This window comes from Crinia signifera, chromosome 2, assembly GCF_055691185.1.
Source record: "Crinia signifera chromosome 2, ASM5569118v1, whole genome shotgun sequence".
NCBI classification, from domain to species: Eukaryota; Metazoa; Chordata; class Amphibia; order Anura; family Myobatrachidae; genus Crinia; species Crinia signifera.
Genome location: NC_139218.1, coordinates 17,305,154 through 17,324,866, shown reverse-complemented (window position 1 = coordinate 17,324,866; position 19,713 = coordinate 17,305,154). Strand labels below are relative to the sequence as shown.

The following is a 19,713-nucleotide window of genomic DNA, read 5'->3' as shown; positions in this document are numbered from 1 at the left end:
GGGACACAGAGGCAGCAGTAATGGAGAGCCAGGCAGGGGGAGCCGGAGCAGGGAGCTGTGCTCCGGGCAGGTGGAGGAGACGCTCCTAGTAGGGCAGAGGCAGCGGATGATGCGGAGGGATACAGAGGCGGCAGTAATGGAGAGTCGGGCAGGGGGAGCCGGAGCAGGGAGATGTGCTCTGGGCAGGTGGAGGAGACACTCCTAGTAGGGCAGAGGCAGCTGATGATGCGGGGGGACACAGAGACGGCAGTAATGGAGAGCCGGAGCAGGGAGCTGTGCTCCGGGCAGGTGGAGGGGTTGCTCCTAGTAGGGAAGAGGCAGGGGACACTGCGGGGGACACAGAGGCGGCAGTAACGGAGAGCCGGGCAGGGGGAGCTGGAGCAGGGAGCTGTGCTCCAGGCAGGTGGAGGAGACGCTCCTAGTAGGGCAGAGGCGGGGGACACAGAGGCGGCAGTAAAAGAGAGCCGGGCAGTGTGAGCCGGAGCAGGGAGCTGTGCTCCGGGCAGGTGGAAGAGACACTCCTAGTAGGGCAGAGGCAGCGGATGATGCGGGGGAACACAGAGGCGGCAGTAATGGAGAGCCGGGCAGAGGGAGCCGGAGCAGGGAGCTGTGCTCCGGGCAGGTGGCGGGGATGCTCCTAGTAGGGCAGAGGCAGGGGACACTGCGGGGGACACAGAGGCGGCAGTAACGGAGAGCCGGGCAGGGGGAGCCGGAGCAGGGAGCTGTTCTCCGGGCAGGTGGCGGGGATGCTCCTAGTAGGGCATAGGCAGGGGACACTGCGGGGGACACAGAGGCGGCAGTAATGGAGAGCCGGAGCAGGGAGCTTTGCTCCGGGCAGGTGGAGGAGACGCTCCTAGGAGGGCAGAGGCAGAGGATGATGTGGGGGACACAGAGGCGGCAGTAACGGAGAGCCGGGCAGGGGGAGCCGGAGCAGGGAGCTGTGCTCCGGGCAGGTGGAGGAGACGCTCCTAGTAGGGCAGAGGCAGGGGACACTGCGGGGGACACAGAGGCGGCAGTAACGGAGAGCCGGGGAGAGGACGCTCCTAGTAGGGCAGAGGCAGGGGACACAGAGGCGGCAGTAATGGAGAGCCGGGCAGGGGGAGCCGGAGCAGGGAGCTGTGCTCCGGGCAGGTGGAGGGGATGCTCCTAGTAGGGCAGAGGCAGCGGATGATGTGGGAGACACAGAGGCGGCAGTAACGGAGAGCCGGGCAGGGGGAGCCGGAAGCTGTCAGCGCTGGGAAAAAAAGCCCATACAATGAATGGGCAGCCTGTGAGCATGTTGTGAGAGAGTGCTCAGCCAGTCAGCAATTGGCTGAGAGAGTGCTCAGCCAATCACAGGCTGCCCATTCACAGCCAATCACAGGCTGATCGTGAACGGGACTGCCGTGACCCCCACATTGAATACCCCCGCCATAGTAGTTAAGGCTGAATAAAGACTTGCGTCCATCAAGTTCAACCTTTGTTATTAAAGTGCATGATCTATTTGCTTCATCCCTTATATAACTGAAATCAGATTATATACAGCGTAAACAATCCCAAATTGTCCAATCTGTCTTCATAATTCACTTTCTCCAAACCTTTTATTAGCTTTGTTGCTCTTCTTTGGACTTTTTCCAGTTCCATGATGTATTTTTTGTAGTGAGGGGACCAGAATTGTTCTCCATATTCTAGGTGTGGTCTGACCAATGCTTTAGAAAGCGGCATAATTACCTCTTGCGTCCCTAGTCACCATCCCCCTTCTAATACAGGCTAGTATCCTGTGGGCGTTTTTAGTTGCTACGTGACACTGAGCACTACACCACAGTTTGTTGTCTATTTTAACTCCTAGATCCTTTTCCAATTCTGATTTACCCTTTTAGGTTATAATTAGCACCCTGATTCTATCTCCCGAGATGCAGAACCTTGCATTTATCCACATTGAACCTCATTTTCCACCTTTTTTGCCCACTCGTCAAGTTTATTTAGCTCGCTCTGAAGCGTAGATACATCCATGTCTGTTCTAATTACCCTGCTCAGTTTTGTGTCATCAGCAAAGATTGAGACATTACTGAGCATACCCAATCCAATATTATTAATTATATTAAGTTCAATTTCCTGAATACAAGTATTGTATAACCATGACCACAACAGCGGAAGCCATTTTGTAGACCAAGGCTATATTTGGCCCATGAAATTACCAATAAATCAATAGGCTGCATATGCATCAAAATGGCTGCCTGCATAGGAGTAGACCCCAGGCACACTTTACATTTGCCACCGGTGAAATGCACCTAAACAAACAGGACAAATATACCAAGCCTTGGAGAGTGATAAAGTACTAACCAGCTCCTAACTGCCATGTTATGTGCAATGTTCAAATCTGAATGGTTTGTACTTCACCGCCATCCACTCTATCGTTCACCAAGGATTAGAACATCTGCCGCCCCCCCCCCCCCCCCCCATATCTATATTACATGCATGATGTAACGGGGACAAAAACACAGATTCGTTTAATGTTTGTCAAGTAGCAGAATAGGTGAAAATTTTAATACAGAACACATACAATTTTCAATTCTGGATTTAATTTGTAAAAGTGATGAATTTCCCGTTACACACACACAAAAAAAATTAAAATCCACCAGCTGTAAAAAAAAAAAAAAAAAACACCCCCCATCAACAAAAAAAAAAATTCATAAATTTATACGGCATTAAATAGTATATAAACTACATCATTTGCATAATTAATCATTTAATATGGCTATTAACGCTACCTAGGCAATACGTTTATACAGCAGGAAAGATAACCCCTTGGTCTGCCAGAGAAACAAGGCCTGAGTCCTGCCAACCAATGGGGTTTCTCAGTGTTAACCAGAAGTTGATACCCGCTTTTCGGAACAAATATTACACCCCCCACTTCACGCAACACTCATTCACGCTTTTAAAACCAGCAGGCCGCCCTACAAAAGTATGTTTTCGCAATTTAAAATAAAAATGTAAAAAAAATATATGGATGCGCTGGTTTGCTGTAAAGGAATTATCACGGCTCTACACACGACTTTACGCTTCTGGAGGCAGTCATTTTGTGGGGCTTTGAATCTCAGTGATGTCAAAATGGCTGCCTCCGCTGTGCGTAGGTGATGAACGGGTTCCATTTGCATGGAGTGTATACTATCTGAAATCACCGGGTCATGTGACGCAGCAGCCATTTTAAAAAGTGCAGGCAGTAGGGGCAATGGACTGTACAGTAGCTCAATTAGAACCCAATGTTCTGATCCTTCCCCATGTAACACCCTAATGAATTGGCTTAGAACAGGTCTTAACAGATTCCTAAGTCATGGCTTATTGAGGATATTGGAAAATTCCTATGAACTGATTGGCTTGTACTTTATCTCTCACCAAGTCTTAGAGACCACAAGACCAAGCCAATAAATTGCCATAAACTTAATTTACTTGACTAGCGAAATCATATCTATTGACTTTTACTATTTGCCCAGCTTAACAATAACATGGGGAATATAAGAGCATGTGCGCTGTAACCATTGGTAACTGCAGTAGCTCAGCCCTAGCAACATCAGCTGAATGGTAAACACGGTTTCCTTGACACATGGGAGTGCCGAGCTGGGTTATTTCCTAGAAGAGGAGGAAGCTGTGCTAACCAATCACTGTTCAGTGTTACCAGCACTGTAATACGGACCTGTGACCCAGCCTTAGACAGGAGTTTCCCTAATGCAATGTGGTTGCTATGGGTTACAGCACAATCTGCATTTCTCAGTTATTATAAAGCATGCAGTAAAATTCTCATCAGAGTAACAATCATCTGAGATAACTAATAATAAATACCTTTAAAATGCCAATTATTTCACTGTAAAAGTTTTTCCTTGTGCGCTGTAGTGTATGGTAATACCATTGTAGCCGAATCCTGACAATTGTAGAATTATGGGGACAGTTCAAGTGGCTTTGTGGAAAGGTGCACCAAGTGGTTTTAACCACCTTGTGGCCGCCATTTTGGTTTGGTCACGTTGCATGTCATTTCCACAAATATCTTGGAGACTTCATGGCTGTTTTCTCCAAAAGTCAGGAACAACGTTTATCTCCCGTTCCTAATTACCCGCATACAGGAAAATATTTTTAGTAGGTGGCCAACTAAAATAAAGTTCGCACGGAGGATTATTTCCTCACATTTCATTTTTCGAGTGCAAATTTGCATTAAACTAGAGCGACCAATGAGAGGTTAGCTTTCATCTGCCTAGTGCAAGTTAGACAAATGAAAGAAAAGGTCTTCTGGCTTTGCTGTGGTAAAGTGCAAACTTGCGCCGAAAATGCAATGTTAGAAATGACCGCTCTGCCTGCATCAGCTCCACAAGGACCCAGTACAGCAAAAAAAAAAAACTTGGTAACTATGTAAAAAGATCCTGCCTTCTCCCGTGGGTTTGCATATTATATTTCAAGGGTACAGCCCCTTTACTTGTCCATAAAATATATATATATTTTCTATACAGATATAAAGCGCTATTTCTCAGGAAAAAAAGGTTGTCATGTATTCAGTAAGGCTAAACATGAAAGCGGTTCCATATTTAAGATGCTATTTATATATACCCTAATATATACATATATTTAGTAAAATTTTAGTTTTTCTTTCACATTTTAAACGTTTATGGCCCGGAGGTCATTACCATGTATCACTTGTTGTATGGACACAAGCGCAAATCGTGCATGGACGCCATACTGCGCATAACTATAGATAAAGGTATCTTCACCTTATAGGTCATTAGTGTTCAGGATAGGCCGCCGCTTCACATTGCATCCGTCACGGTGGCCCTGTGGTGCATTCATAGGGACCGTCTGTCCTCACCCAAGGTTATGGAGGGTAATACCCGGCCGCGCTAATATATTGCTATAGCCCTGGGCTAATGATCCAACCTTCATGCACAGTTCTGAGAGGCCAAAACACACATTTCCCTGGTTTAAAAAGGTACCCATCCCTGCAGCCACACGTCTGCGGCGGCCATTTTGCAGACTGAGGACATTTTTTCACGAGAAGGTCGTCCCTTTGATTCACTACCAATCAGTGATTTCATAGTGAATGGATAGGATAAACAATTGGTGCAGCCCACAAGATGGCAGCCTCCATTTTGCGCCTCAAGGTGGTCACAGCTTAGTTATGTGCACCGGCAACGGGCACAATTCAATAGACTCCTAAAATGTCACAGTGTTGAGCTAGAAGAGCAAAAAAAAAAAATATATAATCATTATCACTTCACTTGGTTCATGAGGGATAAAGTCAATCGGCCGCCATGTTTGGCCTCCCGCCATGTTCGATAAAGGGTTTCCTCATGCCAAACGCCTGTCCTGTCCCATCCTTGGCCCGGTCCGGTCATTCGTTCTCCACCTCGGGAGGCTTGTTCTGCAGTTTGTTTTTGTTTTTAGTTTTTAAGAGGCGTTTCTTGTTCAGGAACCGGGACAGAGTCGCACCCTTCTTGCGGGGCTCTGCGGACTCGGATTCTCTCAGGTAAACCAGGTCATTGTGAGACTGGCTCATGCTGGGGTCTTTTTGCTGGTGCCTTCTCCGGAAAAATAGCTTTGCTCCTTTGCGTAAAAATCCACCTGCAGAAGATGGGAGGTTAGTACATGGGTATTACAGAGTCCGTCATCTCCGCCAGCTACTTGTATGAGGTCACAAAACACGGCAGCGCCAGACAGCTGGAGCCAGCGGCATCACTAAAGCATCAATAACGCTAATCATCCCTGCTTAGTGCCTAACCCGTTACTGCCTAACCAACACCCCACACTCCCCTAACCACAACACCCCCCCTTTCCTTGCAGCCTAAACCTAGCCCTCTATGGCCTACATATGTTCGAGGATGCTGACAGCAAGGATTCCGGCATCTGCATTGTGAGCGGTGTGGAGATTCCAGCAACGGTATTTCCACTGCCGGAGTCCCGAGTGCTGCTGCGGCAACGATATCCCGTAACAGGTTGTGTTCGAAAAATGAAACTCAGCAACTGATTGGTCAGTATTTTATCTCTTGCCAAACTTTAATAACCAATTTTTTAGTTTTTTAAAAACACAGCTTGTAAATTGACAGAAGATAATTGGGCGGTACTTTCTCTCTCTCTCTCTCTCTCCAAGCTATGATACCCCTCCCCCCACCCAAAAAGAAATAATAATAATGTATTGTTGCGGTCACCTACTCCTAGCAATTTTTCTGGCTGCCGTTCCAAAATGACGCCGTCAACTATATATATTGTTGCGGTCACCTACTCCGTCAACCTTTTTTTTCTGGCTGCAGGATTTAACTAAACTGCAAGTAAATGATTTGGCTGTATTGGGAAGATCGAAGGTCAAAAGGGCGACAGGATTGTTTCACTTTTTTTTGTTCTGAATGTTGACATAGTCAACATGGACACCGTCTATGTGTCCCCTCGCATGGCTTGCCGTGCCCGGCACACTATTTAACTCTCCCACCACGCTGTATTGGATGGTAGGGCATGACATACCACCCGTCGGCACATGTCGGCTAAAAAAAAAACCTCATCTCAACCTTTTGTCTGTCGACCTTTCCATTGTCGACGTATTTCATGTGTCAACCTAATCTTAGGTATCGAACTGGTAAAATCATGATTATCACATGGTTTATCAGCTATAAACAAAAAAAGTCATTATTAATCTCCAAGTTTCATAATAACAAAAACAGATCTGGAATCACACAGTGCCTTCTATGTACGTAGATCTTAAGGGGTGTTCACACGCATTCAATTTGCTTTTGATTTACCCAATTCCACCCCCTTTCGATTTGGCCTTTGCTTTCCATTCGATATTACTTTAGATCTGCACTTTTACAAACGATAGTGATTTCTATGTGCATTCCAGGCACAGAGTACACATTCAATTTCCTGGATCGAATTCGATATTTCCTCGTCTGCGCCATCTATTTATCTTTGGGATTTTGATTTATTTTTACGGATAAAAAAGCATCTTAAAAACTGTTAGATTTCAATTCGATTTTCCTTCTAAAGTCAAATTGAAAACCTGCCAAAATCAAAGTGGGTGTACACCCCTTTAAAAAGGTCATTGGTTCCTGGACAATACACTCAGCTAATATCATGACATAACACCAATCAAGAGTTAGGGCGGGATGTACTAATATACATCGCTGCCCCTCGCCGCGATGCTACTGCATATGTACTAAGGGGGTAATGGTACATAGGAAAATGCGGTAAAAACACAGTTTTACCGCAATTTTCCCTTTAGTACATCCCACCCTTAAAGTCCCCATACACTAATCCAATTTCATCAGATCCCGATGGATCGGGCATAGAAAAATCGGATGTGTGTGACACCCCCCTCGGGTCTTATGCGTGGACCCGTCGCAATAGACCTGAGCCGGAGGTCGGACTTGCTGCCCGTCTGACCTCCGACTCCACCCCCCTCCTGGTGGCGGGGAACGGGGTTGCATGCAATACAATCGGCCATACACTGCTGAGATACATTGCAATAGTGTATGGCCACCTTACCAACCAACCCAATACATACAATAACAAACAATGGGGATATGCACTAACGCTGGAGAGTGAATGTGCAGAGAAAAAGTACCAGCCTATTAGCTCCTAACTGTAATGTTAGAGGTTTAAAAAAAAAAATGACAGGTAGGAGCAGATTGGCTAGCACTTTACCTCTCGCCAAGAGTTAGCACATCTACCCTAACAAGTACTGGTATAATTAAGTTCTAGCCCATTACTACATCCTACAGTATATATTAGGTTCCTTCTAGCACACAGCTAAACTGAATGGATCTTTAATCAGGTACGGCCAAACTATTGCCCTCCAGCTGTTGTGAAACTAAAGTCCCATCATGCCTTGCTAAAGGTTTGCCATTACGGAATGTTAAAACTATGGCAAGGCATGCTGGGATGTGTAGTTTCACAACAGCTGGAGGCCCATAGTTTGGTTGGACCTGATTTAAATGAACTGTAACCGGTATGAACAAATCAGATGTCGTCTCTCAATATTACAATCTGTGAGACAGATGAAAGTTATTTCCCAATTGGCTGTTAAGATTTATAGCACATATTGAGGGGTTGTCATTCTAAAGCAGGGGTAAGCAATAAGCAGCCTGACAGCTGTAGTAGAACTACAAATCCCAGCATGCCCTGCCAAGGTTTGCCATTTTGCCACATTGAGGGACAGATATATCAAGCTTCAAAAAGTGATAAAAATGGAGAGTGATAAACAGCCGTCCAATTGGCTCCTGTCAGGGTTTAAAAAATGACTAATAGGAGCTGATTGGCTGTTTGTTTATCACTCTCTATTTTATCACTTTTTGAAGAATGATACATCTGGCCCTAAAACTAGGATATGTAGTTCAATAGCAGCTGGAGGGCTGCTTATTGCTCACCCCTGATCTAATGTATAGGTGAGGCAGTCCAATCACGGAGTCACACGCTAGGGCAGTATAGTAATGCTCAGACATGCAATACTGATTACGAACAGCAGGTGGCGATTAAATAACCCTGCATAGCATATGGATGCATATCCTGTATGCTCCTGTATACAGCTATACAGACAATAATATAAGCATATACTGGGTCAAGGTGCCCATACATGGTACAATTATCGCATCGCATAGGTTTTGCAATGCAATGAGATGAAGAAATTTGTGAATTCGTGCTGCGCTTTATCTTTGGTTGCTTATGCTAATGAGGGTATGAGGGAAACATGCACATAAATGAATTGAACTGCACTAAACGTCTCTTAAAACTGACAGATCTGTAGTCCCGTGCTCAAATCTGTACACCGGGCCCTGGGCAGAGGTGTCAGATTCAATCATTCTAGTGATTGGTGTTGCGCTCTGTCCTCTTAATTAAAGGGTCGAAACACAATGAATACTGTGACAATGAAGGATTGACTGAATGGTATCTAAGGTGTCACAATAGGGTGACAATGAAGGATTGACTCAATGGTAATCTTAAGTACTTTTACTTAAAAAAATGTAATTCAAATATGTACAATTAGTGACAATTGTCAAACAGTATTGGCAGCCTTAATCCTATCAAATCATGTAGTACCAAGCTATGGTCAGTGCACTGGGCCCTAGGCGTGTGTGCCAGACTATAGCAATGGTCTCCTGACTTGTATGGTGAGTCAGGGAACAAAGTCTGTTCATTCCCAATTGAGGCGATATAGTCTCTGTTTAGTCTTTAAATTGTATCTGAGTGCGGCGTCCCGCTAATCCGATATACACATTTCTTCAGGTGCGCCTTTCAACAGCCTGATGTCCGGCTGCAGGGACTCAGGTCAGTGAATCACGGTGTCCCGGCCTTGGGTGCCGTCTCACCTATTCTGTCCGGGATCCCTCCTGCCTCACTGTTCGCTCGCAACCTCCTACTTACCCTGTCCGCGTGAGACGGCGCCAACGGCCAGGACACCGTGATTCACTGACCTGAGTCCCTGCAGCCGGACATCAGGCTGTTGAAATAGGTACCCGAAGAAATCCATGTGTATATCGCATTAGCGGGACGCCGCACTCAGATACAATTTAACCCCTTCCCGACATTTGACGTACATGTACGTCATGGTCGGGAAGGACTTCCCGACATTTGACGTACATGTACGTCATGACTTCTAACTGTCACTGCGTCTAGAGACGCAGTGACAGTTAGGTGATGTCTGCTGTCCCTGACAGCAGACATCCCCCCTCGCCGCCCAGGGGGGGCAGGGGTGCCCCCCCCGGTCGGCGATCGCTGTGATTGGCTGTTCAAATCTGAACAGCCATTCACAGCGTTTCCTGTGTTACCGGCGGCTAAGCCGCTCGGTAACACAGGGATCGGTGGTGATCGGTGCTGTCAAGTACAGCACCGATCACCTCCGATGTGCAGCCCCCCCTCCAACCCGCCGGGCACTCACCCGGCAGCAGCAGCAGCTCCCCCGGCTCCCCCGGAGCGTCTGAAGCGCACGCAGCGCTGACCTCCTCCCCCCTCCCCCCCGCAGCAGCAGCAGCAGCATCAAGCTGCAGAAAAAGTAAAAAAAATAAATATATGCACTGAAAAACTATATATATATATATATATATATATATATATATATATATACACACACACATATATATATATATATATATATATATATATGTGTGTGTGTGTATATATATATATATGTGTGTGTGTGTGTGTGTGTGTGTGTGTGTGTGTGTGTGTGTATACCGCACCGATCGCCAGCCCCCCCCCCCCTCCCACCCGGCAGCCCCCCTCCCTCCCACCCACCCGGCTGCCGCAGCACCAGCACCCCTCCCACCCCCCCGCCAGCCGCAGCGCCAGCCCCCCTCCCAAAGCTGGTGACTAAAATGGGGTCACTTGTGGGGGGGTTCCACTGTATTGGTGCTTCGGGGGTCTTGCTAATGCGACATAGCACCCACCATTCATTCCACCACCAAAAATCACTCCTTCCCTTCTGAGTCCTGCCATGCACCCAACTGGTATTTTTTGGTCACACGTGAGGCATTGCCGTACTCAGGAGAAATTGGGGCACAGATTTTGGGGTGCTTTGTGTCCTTCATTCCTTGTGAAAATAAAAAATTTTGAGCCAGAACTGCATTTTTCTGTAAAAAATTACATTTTTTTACACAAAAATGCAGATCTGGCTCAAAATTTTTCATTTTCACAAGGAATGAAGGAGACAAAGCACCCCAAAATCTGTGCCCCAATTTCTCCCGAGTACGGCAATGCCTCACGTGTGACCAAAAAATACCAGTTGGGTGCATGGCAGGACTCAGAAGGGAAGGAGTGATTTTTGGATTTTGCAGCACAGATTCTGGTTGAATGACCCCCGAAACACCCATACAGTGGAACCCCCCCACAAGTGACCCCATTTTGCAAACTACACCCTTCAGGGAATTCATCAAGGGGTATAGTGTACATTTCAAACCCCCCGGGGTTTCACCAATTTTGATACAACTGAGCTGTGAAAATGAAAAATTAATTTTTTTCATTTTCACTGCCCAGTTGTACCACAATTGGTGAAACCCCTGGGGGTTTGAAATGTACACTATACCCCTAGATGAATTCCCTGAAGGGTGTAGTTTGCAAAATGGGGTCACTTGTGGGGGGGTACCTAACTTTTAGCATCTTATGGTGCCTAGAAACCTACATTGTGCCTAAAAAATAATCTCATAAAAAGGAGGCTCCAAAATCAAGTAGGTGCTCCTTCTATTATGAAGCCTGTGGTTTGGTCACCGTGCACACTAGGGCCACATATAGGATATTTATGAAAACCAAAGAATTGGGGGAATCAATTTTTAGTCACATTTCTCTAGTAAAATCTACTGTGTTCCTTAGAAAAATGTATTAAAATTGCAAATCTGCAAAAAAAATGAAATTTTGAAATTTCACCTACACTTTCTTTTAATTCCTGTGAAACACCTAAAGGGTTAACAAACTTCCAAAATGCTGTTTTGAATACTGTGAGGGGTGCAGTTTTTGAAATGGCATCATTTATGGGGGTGTCTCACATACAAGTCACTCAAAGTCACATCATAACTGACCTGGTCCCTAAAAAAATCAGAGTTTGAAATTTTCTTGAAAATTTGAGAATTTGCTATTCATATTTGAAGCCTCCTAGTGTCCAAAAAAATGAAAAGGAGGTTGAAATAATGATTGCAACATAAAGTAGACATATGGTCTTTGTTAGTTATTAACTATTTTGAGTGGTATGTTTATTTGTCTCACAAGCAGAAAATGTGACATTTTGCAAATTGCAAAATTTTCCATTTTTTCACGACATTTTGGTATTTTTCACAAAAAAACACAGACTGTATCGACCCAAATTTACCACTAACTTGAAGTACAATGTGTCACGAGAAAACAATCTCAAAATCACTGGGATAAGTTAAAGCAAAAAAAAGTTATCCCCACTTAAGTGAAACATGTCAGATTTGAAAAAAATGGCTCTGTCAGGAACGCAAAAACTGGCTCTGTCAGGAAGGGGTTAAAGACTAAACAGAGACTATGGGGGACATTTACCAAAATGGATTCGTAGAAAAAAGGTGTATTCGTAGGGAGAAATACACCTTTTTTTTACGAATTAGTATTTTCGGGATTTACAATCCCAAAAATACAACAATTCGTAGTCCTAAAGATGGAACATTCGTATTTGTATTTACAAATACGAATGTCTACACCATCGATAGAATACGACAGAAATCACCATTCAAAAGAATGGTGGTTTCTGATTTACTAAGCAGCCGTACTGATAATACGGCTGCTAAGTGGTGTGAAACACCCACGCAAATACGACAGGAAAATAGAACACCATTTTCCTGTTGTATTTGCTTTAAGCCTGCACGGATCAGTCAGATCTGTGCAGGCTTCAGTGTAAAAAAAATAGAAAAATTAAATAAAAAAAAAAAAAAAAAAAAACGGCGTGGGGTCCCCCCCACAGCCAAAACCAGCACCAGGCTGAAGGAGCCGGGGCCGGTAATTAAAAATCAGGGAACCCGACAAATAGGGGTTCCCCGATTTTTAACAACCAGCCCCAGGCTCCAGGTCTGGGGCTGGTTCCCAAAATACGGGGGACAAAATGACTAGGGGTCCCCCGTATTTTAAGAACCAGCCCCAGGCACAACCAGCCAGCAGGGTAATGTCACAGCCGGGGGACACTTATGATATAAGGTCCCGCGGCCAAAACATTAAACCCCTGACCGGTCAGCCTGGCCAGGGGCCCTGGGGGAGTGGGGACCCCCCCAATGAAGGGGTCCCCCCCCTCCAGGACTTACCTGACCAGGCTGAAGCCTGGTACTGTCCCCGATGCCCCTGGGCGGTGGGCATCGGGCTGATTCAAGTGTAAAAAATAGATGAAACTATTGTTTTTTACTGTGGCACTACAAGTGCCAGCAAGCCTCCCCAGCAAGCTGGGACTTGGAGAACCACAAGTCCCAGCCTGCTGGGCATTAAAGGGCCCGCTGGCACTTGTAGTTCCACAGTTAAAAAAATAGTAAACAAAACACACTGACACACATTTTAAATAAAACTTTAATACATACAAAGCCCACACATACTAATACTTACCTATCTTCTTTCCGTAGGTAGCCCTGGTTCTGATGTCCGGTCTGTGTCGGCGTTCTTCTTCATGTCGACGTCGCTGTCGGCGATGACGTCCGGTGTCCGGGTCCGACGAAATCCATGGAGGAACCTATGGAAGGAAACCATACTCACCTGTCCCAGCGCGACGTAGTCCAGGTAAGTGTCTTGGCAAAAAAACAAACCGAGAACGCGAAACCAGACCGGACAGCAGGGAGCCGCACGGTGTTTGTGTACATTGTGCGGCTCCGCCTCCCGAATGCCGCTATTGGCCGCCTTGCGGCCAATCAGGAGCCGCTAGGCCGCAAGGCGGCCAATAGCGGCATTCGGGGGCGGAGCCGCACGATGTACACAAACACTGTGCGGCTCCCTGCTGTCCGGTCTGGTTTCGCGTTCTCGGTTTGTTTTTTTGCCAAGACACTTACCTGGACTACGTCGCGCTGGGACAGGTGAGTATGGTTTCCTTCCATAGGTTCCTCCATGGATTTCGTCGGACCCGGACACCATCGCCGACAGCGACGTCGACATGAAGAAGAACGCAGACACAGACCGGACATCAGGACCAGGGCTACCTACGGAAAGAAGATAGGTAAGTATTAGTATGTGTGGGCTTTGTATGTATTAAAGTTTTATTTAAAATGTGTGTCAGTGTGTTTTGTGTACTATTTTTTTAACTGTGGAACTACAAGTGCCAGCGGGCCCTTTAATGCCCAGCAGGCTGGGACTTGTGGTTCTCCAAGTCCCAGCTTGCTGGCACTTGTAGTGCCACAGTAAAAAAAAATAGTTTTATCTATTTTTTACACTTGAATCAGCCCGATGCCCACCGCTTAGGGGCTTTGGGGACAGTACCAGGCTTCAGCCTGGTCAAGTAAGTCCTGGAGGGGGGGGGGACCCCTTCATTGGGGGTTCCCCACTTCCCCAGGGCCCCTGGCCAGGCTGACCGGTCAGGGGGTTAATGTTTTGGCCGCGGGACCTTATATCATAAGTGTCCCCCGGCTGTGACATTACCCTGCTGGCTGGTTGTGCCTGGGGCTGGTTCTTAAAATATGGGGGACCCCTAGTCATTTTGTCCCCCGTATTTGGGAACCAGCCCCGGACCTGGGGCTGGTTGTTAAAAATCGGGGAACCCCTATTTGTCGGGTTCCCTGATTTTTAATTACCGGCCCCGGCTCCTTCAGCCTGGTGCTGGTTACGGCTGTGGCTGTTTTTTTATTTATTTATTTAATTTTTCTATTTTTTTTTTACACCTTGCAGCCTGCACGGATCTGACTGATCTGTGCAGACTGCCAGAAACATTCGTATTAGCGGCCGTATATATGGCCAGCTAATACGAATGGTTACACCATCGGAGGGTTACAAAGCAGTCGTATCTGACTGCTTTGTAATTTCCCCTCCGGAACACGACTTTGCATACGACTAAAACAGTCGTATGCAGCCGTAGGGGAAATACCAATACGAAAAACTAGGTTTTTCATATTGGTAAATTTCCCCCTCTATCTCCTCAATTGGAAATTAACAGACTTTGTTCCCTGACTCACCATACAAGTCAGTCAGTGCCCCTGGACTGGTTGGGCTGGGTGGCTTTAGTGCGGCATGCCCTTACATTCTATTAACACTTTTCCCTCACTAAAGGCCCCCATACATTAGGCCGACTTGTCCTAGGGACAAGTCGGACCCAATTTACCTGCGAGCCGCCCGGCAGTTCCCCGGGAGGCTCACATACAATTTGGCACTTGATGTGCCATTTTTTACATGGGATAAATCGCATGCGATTTATCCCATGTAAAAAAAAACCCCGGGGAGCTGCAGGGCGGTGAGGAGTAGTGGGGGCGGGCAGCGGCGGCCAGCGGTGGTGAGGGCGGGCAGCGGCGGCCAGCGGTGGTGGGGGCGGGCGGCGGGTGCTGCTGACCTGGCCGGGCAGTGTACTTACACATAGCAGCAGTGGGGACGGGACGCGTAGTGGCGGCTATTAGATTTTTAAAATATTTGTCAAATGACCGGCCGCTCTCTGATTGGCCGGAGAGCTCTCAGCCAATCAGAGAGCGGCCGGTCATTTGACAAGTATTTAAAAAATATAATAGCCGCCACTGCGCTGCCCGTCCCCGCTGCTGCTATGTATGAATGGGCAGCCTGTGATTGGCTGAGCGCTCTCTCAGCCAATTGCTGACTGGCTGAGAGAGCGCTCAGCCAATCACAGGCCGCCCATTCATTGTATGGGCTTTTTTTTTTTTATTCCGTACTGACAGCTCCCGCCGGCTCCCCCTGCCCGGCTCTATGCCGCCTGTGTCCCCCGCAGCGTCCCCAGCCCCCCCTGCTCCCTCTACCGCCGCCCCGCCCCACTAGGTCCCAAGTCGGGTGGTCGGACGTGCAGCAGGTCCGACCACCCGACGCAGATCCGATGCGCACGGGACCGCGCATTGGATCTGAGGGGACATCAAAACTAGCCGATTTTGGTCCGATTTCGGCCAGATCCGACTGATCTGGCTAAAATCTGACCAAAATCGGCTAGTGTATGGGGGCCTTAACACTATCTATCTCTTATTTTAATTACATTTCATTTATCTCTCTTTATGTATAGCTTCGGCTTCCTATCACTAATTATTAACACTTAGTATATCACTGGCATGCCGCACTGGGCTTCCTAGCTTATGATAGTTTTTGGGGTGTCACACCCTGCACCTAGATATAGCGCTAGGGACCCCCAATATACAGAGAAGCCTTGACGCGGCTTGGGGGCATAGCATACACCTGCGCAGGCATATGTAACCAATATCTCTGAATTCTATTATCATGTAGTGTTCAAGATTGGTTGCTAAAACTATTCAGTGTGCCGGGGGAACCAATGTCTTGTTACTTACTCAGTATTAACCCCTCCCTTGCATGCACCTGAAAAGTTTTACTGAACTAATTTCGAGCATCTACCACTATCTGTATGTATATACAGCGTAAGCTTGTGAGCAGGGCCCTCCTACCTTTATTATGGTTTGTTATTACCCAGTTTTGCTTTATCTGTGTATCCAAATGTAAAGCGCAACAGAATTTGCTGCGCTATATAAGAAACTGTTAATAAATAACATACCATGTCAGAACTGGAGGATATACATATGATTGGTTGCTATAGGTTACAGCACATAGCAGACAGTCACTGCACACACTGACAGGTTGCTATGAGCTACAGCACATATATGTATATAACTGGCTGCTATTGTTTACAGACTAACTGGCTGGAATGGGTTACTACAAAGACCTAACAGGTTGCTATGGACTACAGTGCATACCCAACTTGCTGCTATGGGTTACAATACATACCCGACTGGCTGCTAAGGGTCACTACACATACCTGACCGGTTGCTATGGGCTACAGCTCATTCATACCCAACTGGCTGCTATGGCCCATTATCCATAACTGACAGGTTGCTATGGGCTACAGCACATACATAGCTAACTGGCTGCAAAGGGTTACTACACATACCTGACCGGTTACTTTGGGTAATATCACATACCTGACTGGTTGCTATAGGTTACAGGACATATGTATCTAGAGGGTTGCCAAGGATCACTGCCCATACCTGACAGGTTACGATGGGTTACAGCACGTACATACTAGACTGGCTGCTAAGGTTCACTCCACTTACCTGACAGGTTGCTATGGGTTACAGCACGTACATACTAGACTGGCTGCTAAGAGTCACTGTACGTACCTGACAGTTTGCTATGGGTTACAGCACGTACATACTAGACTGGCTGCTAAGGGACACTGCACTTACCTGACAGGTTGCTATGGGTTACAGCACATATCACATACATACATTTTCATTCTCTCAGAATAAGCAATGGAAATACATCCACTTACTGTGTAAGCAATTAATTGGAGTTGGTGAAAAGATCCTCTTAAGGTTACAGAACAAATGTCAAAAGAGAGACGATGAGAGAGAAAGGAACATGTAAATGACGGGTGAGATGAGCGGACAGACAACATTTACATTTCTTCTAGCGATCAGACCGGACACTAATTTCCCTGTATCCTATGGTACAGTCCTTGTTTTCTGTTTATAACCCTCTGAGACATATACTCATATATGAGGGCTTATTGTATCTCAGCGCCGCGGGCTGGGAACGGAACCGGCCTGCGTAACGGGAATGGAGCATGCAGCCGAAAATCCTATTTTTTGCCCCAACACTTTCCACAGCAACCTGCGGTTAAAGCACAAAGAGAGAATGACTGTAGTCAAGAGCCCAGTGGCCCCCCCTCCCCACAGACAACACAGGACAAGTACCGCTAAGCCGGGTCATACAGCACACGCGTCATTATACAGAGTGTGAGCAGGGGGACGTCAGCCCGGTGCCGTAACGGAGCACGTCAGGCCAAATCATCGATTCTCAGCTGTAGCCGCCCCAAGTACCCTCAGCAGGTCATGTTTTCAGGATTTCCATACATGGAAGCAGGTGAAATTATTACTGACCAGGCAAAATATATTAACACATCTGTGCATGATTAAAGAGACACAGAAAACATGGCCTGCTGGAAGTTCTTGAGGACTGGAACTGGGAACCATGATCTTAATAGATATTTATACCCAATCGTAAAAATTAACAGCCCCCCCCCCCCCCCAACCCCACCGTTTATTTTATTTTTTACGCATTAGATGACATGTTACAAGGAAGGTGACCCAAATATAATTTGTCATATGTGGGGGTGACATCAGTCTGTCACTGTCTCCGATATCCATCTGCTGTGATGTCAGCCAGCCTCCAACCGCTGTGATTAAAAGAGAACAGCCGTTCCCAAACTCAGTCCTAGGGGGAGGGAGGGGGAACACGAGGCCTAGGGGGAGGGAGGGGGAACACGAGGCCTAGGGGGAGGGAGGGGGAACACAAGGCCTACGGGGAGGGGGAACACAAGGCCTACGGGGAGGGGGAACACGAGGCCTAGGGGGAGGGGCGCACGTGTGGCCTATGGGGAGGGAGGAGGAATACGAGGCCTAGGGGGAGGGGCACACATGTGGCCTATGGGGAGGGAGGGGGGGCACATGTGGCCTATGGGGAGGGAGGGGGGGCACATGTGGCCTATGGGGAGGGAGGGGGGGGCACATGTGGCCTATGGGGAGGGAGGGGGGGCACATGTGGCCTATGGGGAGGGAGGGGGGGCACATGTGGCCTATGGGGAGGGAGGGGGGGCACATGTGGCCTATGGGGAGGGAGGGGGGGGCACATGTGGCCTATGGGGAGGGAGGGGGGACACATGTGGCCTATGGGGAGGGAGGGGGGGACACATGTGGCCTATGGGGAGGGAGGGGGGGCACATGTGGCCTATGGGGAGGGAGGGGGGGCACATGTGGCCTATGGGGAGGGAGGGGGGGCACATGTGGCCTATGGGGAGGGAGGGGGGGCACATGTGGCCTATGGGGAGGGAGGGGGGGCACATGTGGCCTATGGGGGTTATTGTGGCATTAATGCTACAGGGCTGTGATCAGTACACCGGTGCCATGCAGAGCAGAGACATTGAAGATAACGCTGGTCAGTCTAGGAGTATCCACGTGCCAAGCCCTGCATTAGCACACTCCTTCCACGCATGCTCCGGTGAGTATGTCAGAGGCGCAGCCCGGAGTAGGTCTCAGAGAGAACACGAGAACGTTACGGACTACCTTAGTCAGCTCGCTCAGAAACAACAACCATGGATTTTAAACACCTCATTTTAGCAGAGAAACTTACCCCAAACTATTAATTTTCCCATTAATAAAACTTTAGAAGTATAAAAAAAAAAAATATGAATAAAAAACAAAAACTCAGGACTGCTGACCGGGCGGCACTAAGTCCGGCCCCATAGTCTGTACCTCACGGAATTCATGATTTCCTTGAGAATTCTTAGGCTGCATTCCCCGTATCACTGGTTGAAAAGGATCCAGCACCAAACAGGTTAAAAAAAAAAAAAAAAAAACACTGCTAAGACTTTACGATATTTAAGCGTCACAATTATAACTGTGTAGATTATCTAAGAATAAAGTCTGCCATCCCCGTTACTGACGGTGCCCCGGGCTGCACATTACCAGCTCGTTTGTCTAGCGATAATTAGATGGCGTTTTGTGCTGATGAGAGGTATCAGATTCTCACTACATGGTACATTAGCTTCAGCTCGTTATAAATAATTACTGTTCGACACAGGAGGTGCAGCGACAAGCACAGACCTTTAGATTTCCTCACGCTCCCGGTCTCGGAGATGCTTAGGTTACTAACGGACGCAGCCTCTGAGTCCGGGCCCTCCACGCCGTTACCGGTCCACTCCTCCGGCTGGCTGCCTTGTTCCCAGGCATCCTGCAGCTCCTCATCGGAGCTCCCAGCTGCTGCCGGGAGGCATATCTCGTCCGCCGTCTTCAAGGTGGCATCGTTACTGCTGTAATTAGAGTCATCCCTAGTTGTGATGTCCATAGACGCAGCGTAATCCAGCATGGTTGTAGCTTCGTCGTCCTGAGTGAGCAGAGTCTGTGGGAAACCCGAACAGTTTCACGGTTACAATACAGTGCAATACAATACAGTGCAATACAATACAGTGGTTTCCCACCAGGAAAGGAAACTTTGGGCGAAATGTAATAGGGTGTGATTTTTTAGACATGTGCGATTTTTGGTCAAAAACGGCCGAAATCGCACATTTTCCGAAAATCGCAC

The 19,713-nt window shown here is 47.4% G+C and overlaps 1 protein-coding gene across 1 annotated transcript in view; it reads right to left on the bottom strand.

Annotated features, from left to right (window-relative positions):
* Positions 1-2,711: 2,711 nt before the first annotated feature.
* The window catches only part of C2CD2 (C2 calcium dependent domain containing 2), a 77,611-nt gene continuing 60,609 nt past the window's right edge, over positions 2,712-19,713 (bottom strand). Inside the window, exons 14-15 of the mRNA XM_083171650.1 lie at positions 19,236-19,530; positions 2,712-5,583 (exon numbers count right to left, since the gene is read on the bottom strand). Coding sequence (XP_083027776.1) covers positions 5,354-5,583; positions 19,236-19,530 — 525 coding nt within the window. The 3' untranslated portion in view covers positions 2,712-5,353. The remainder of the gene's footprint in view (positions 5,584-19,235; positions 19,531-19,713) is intronic.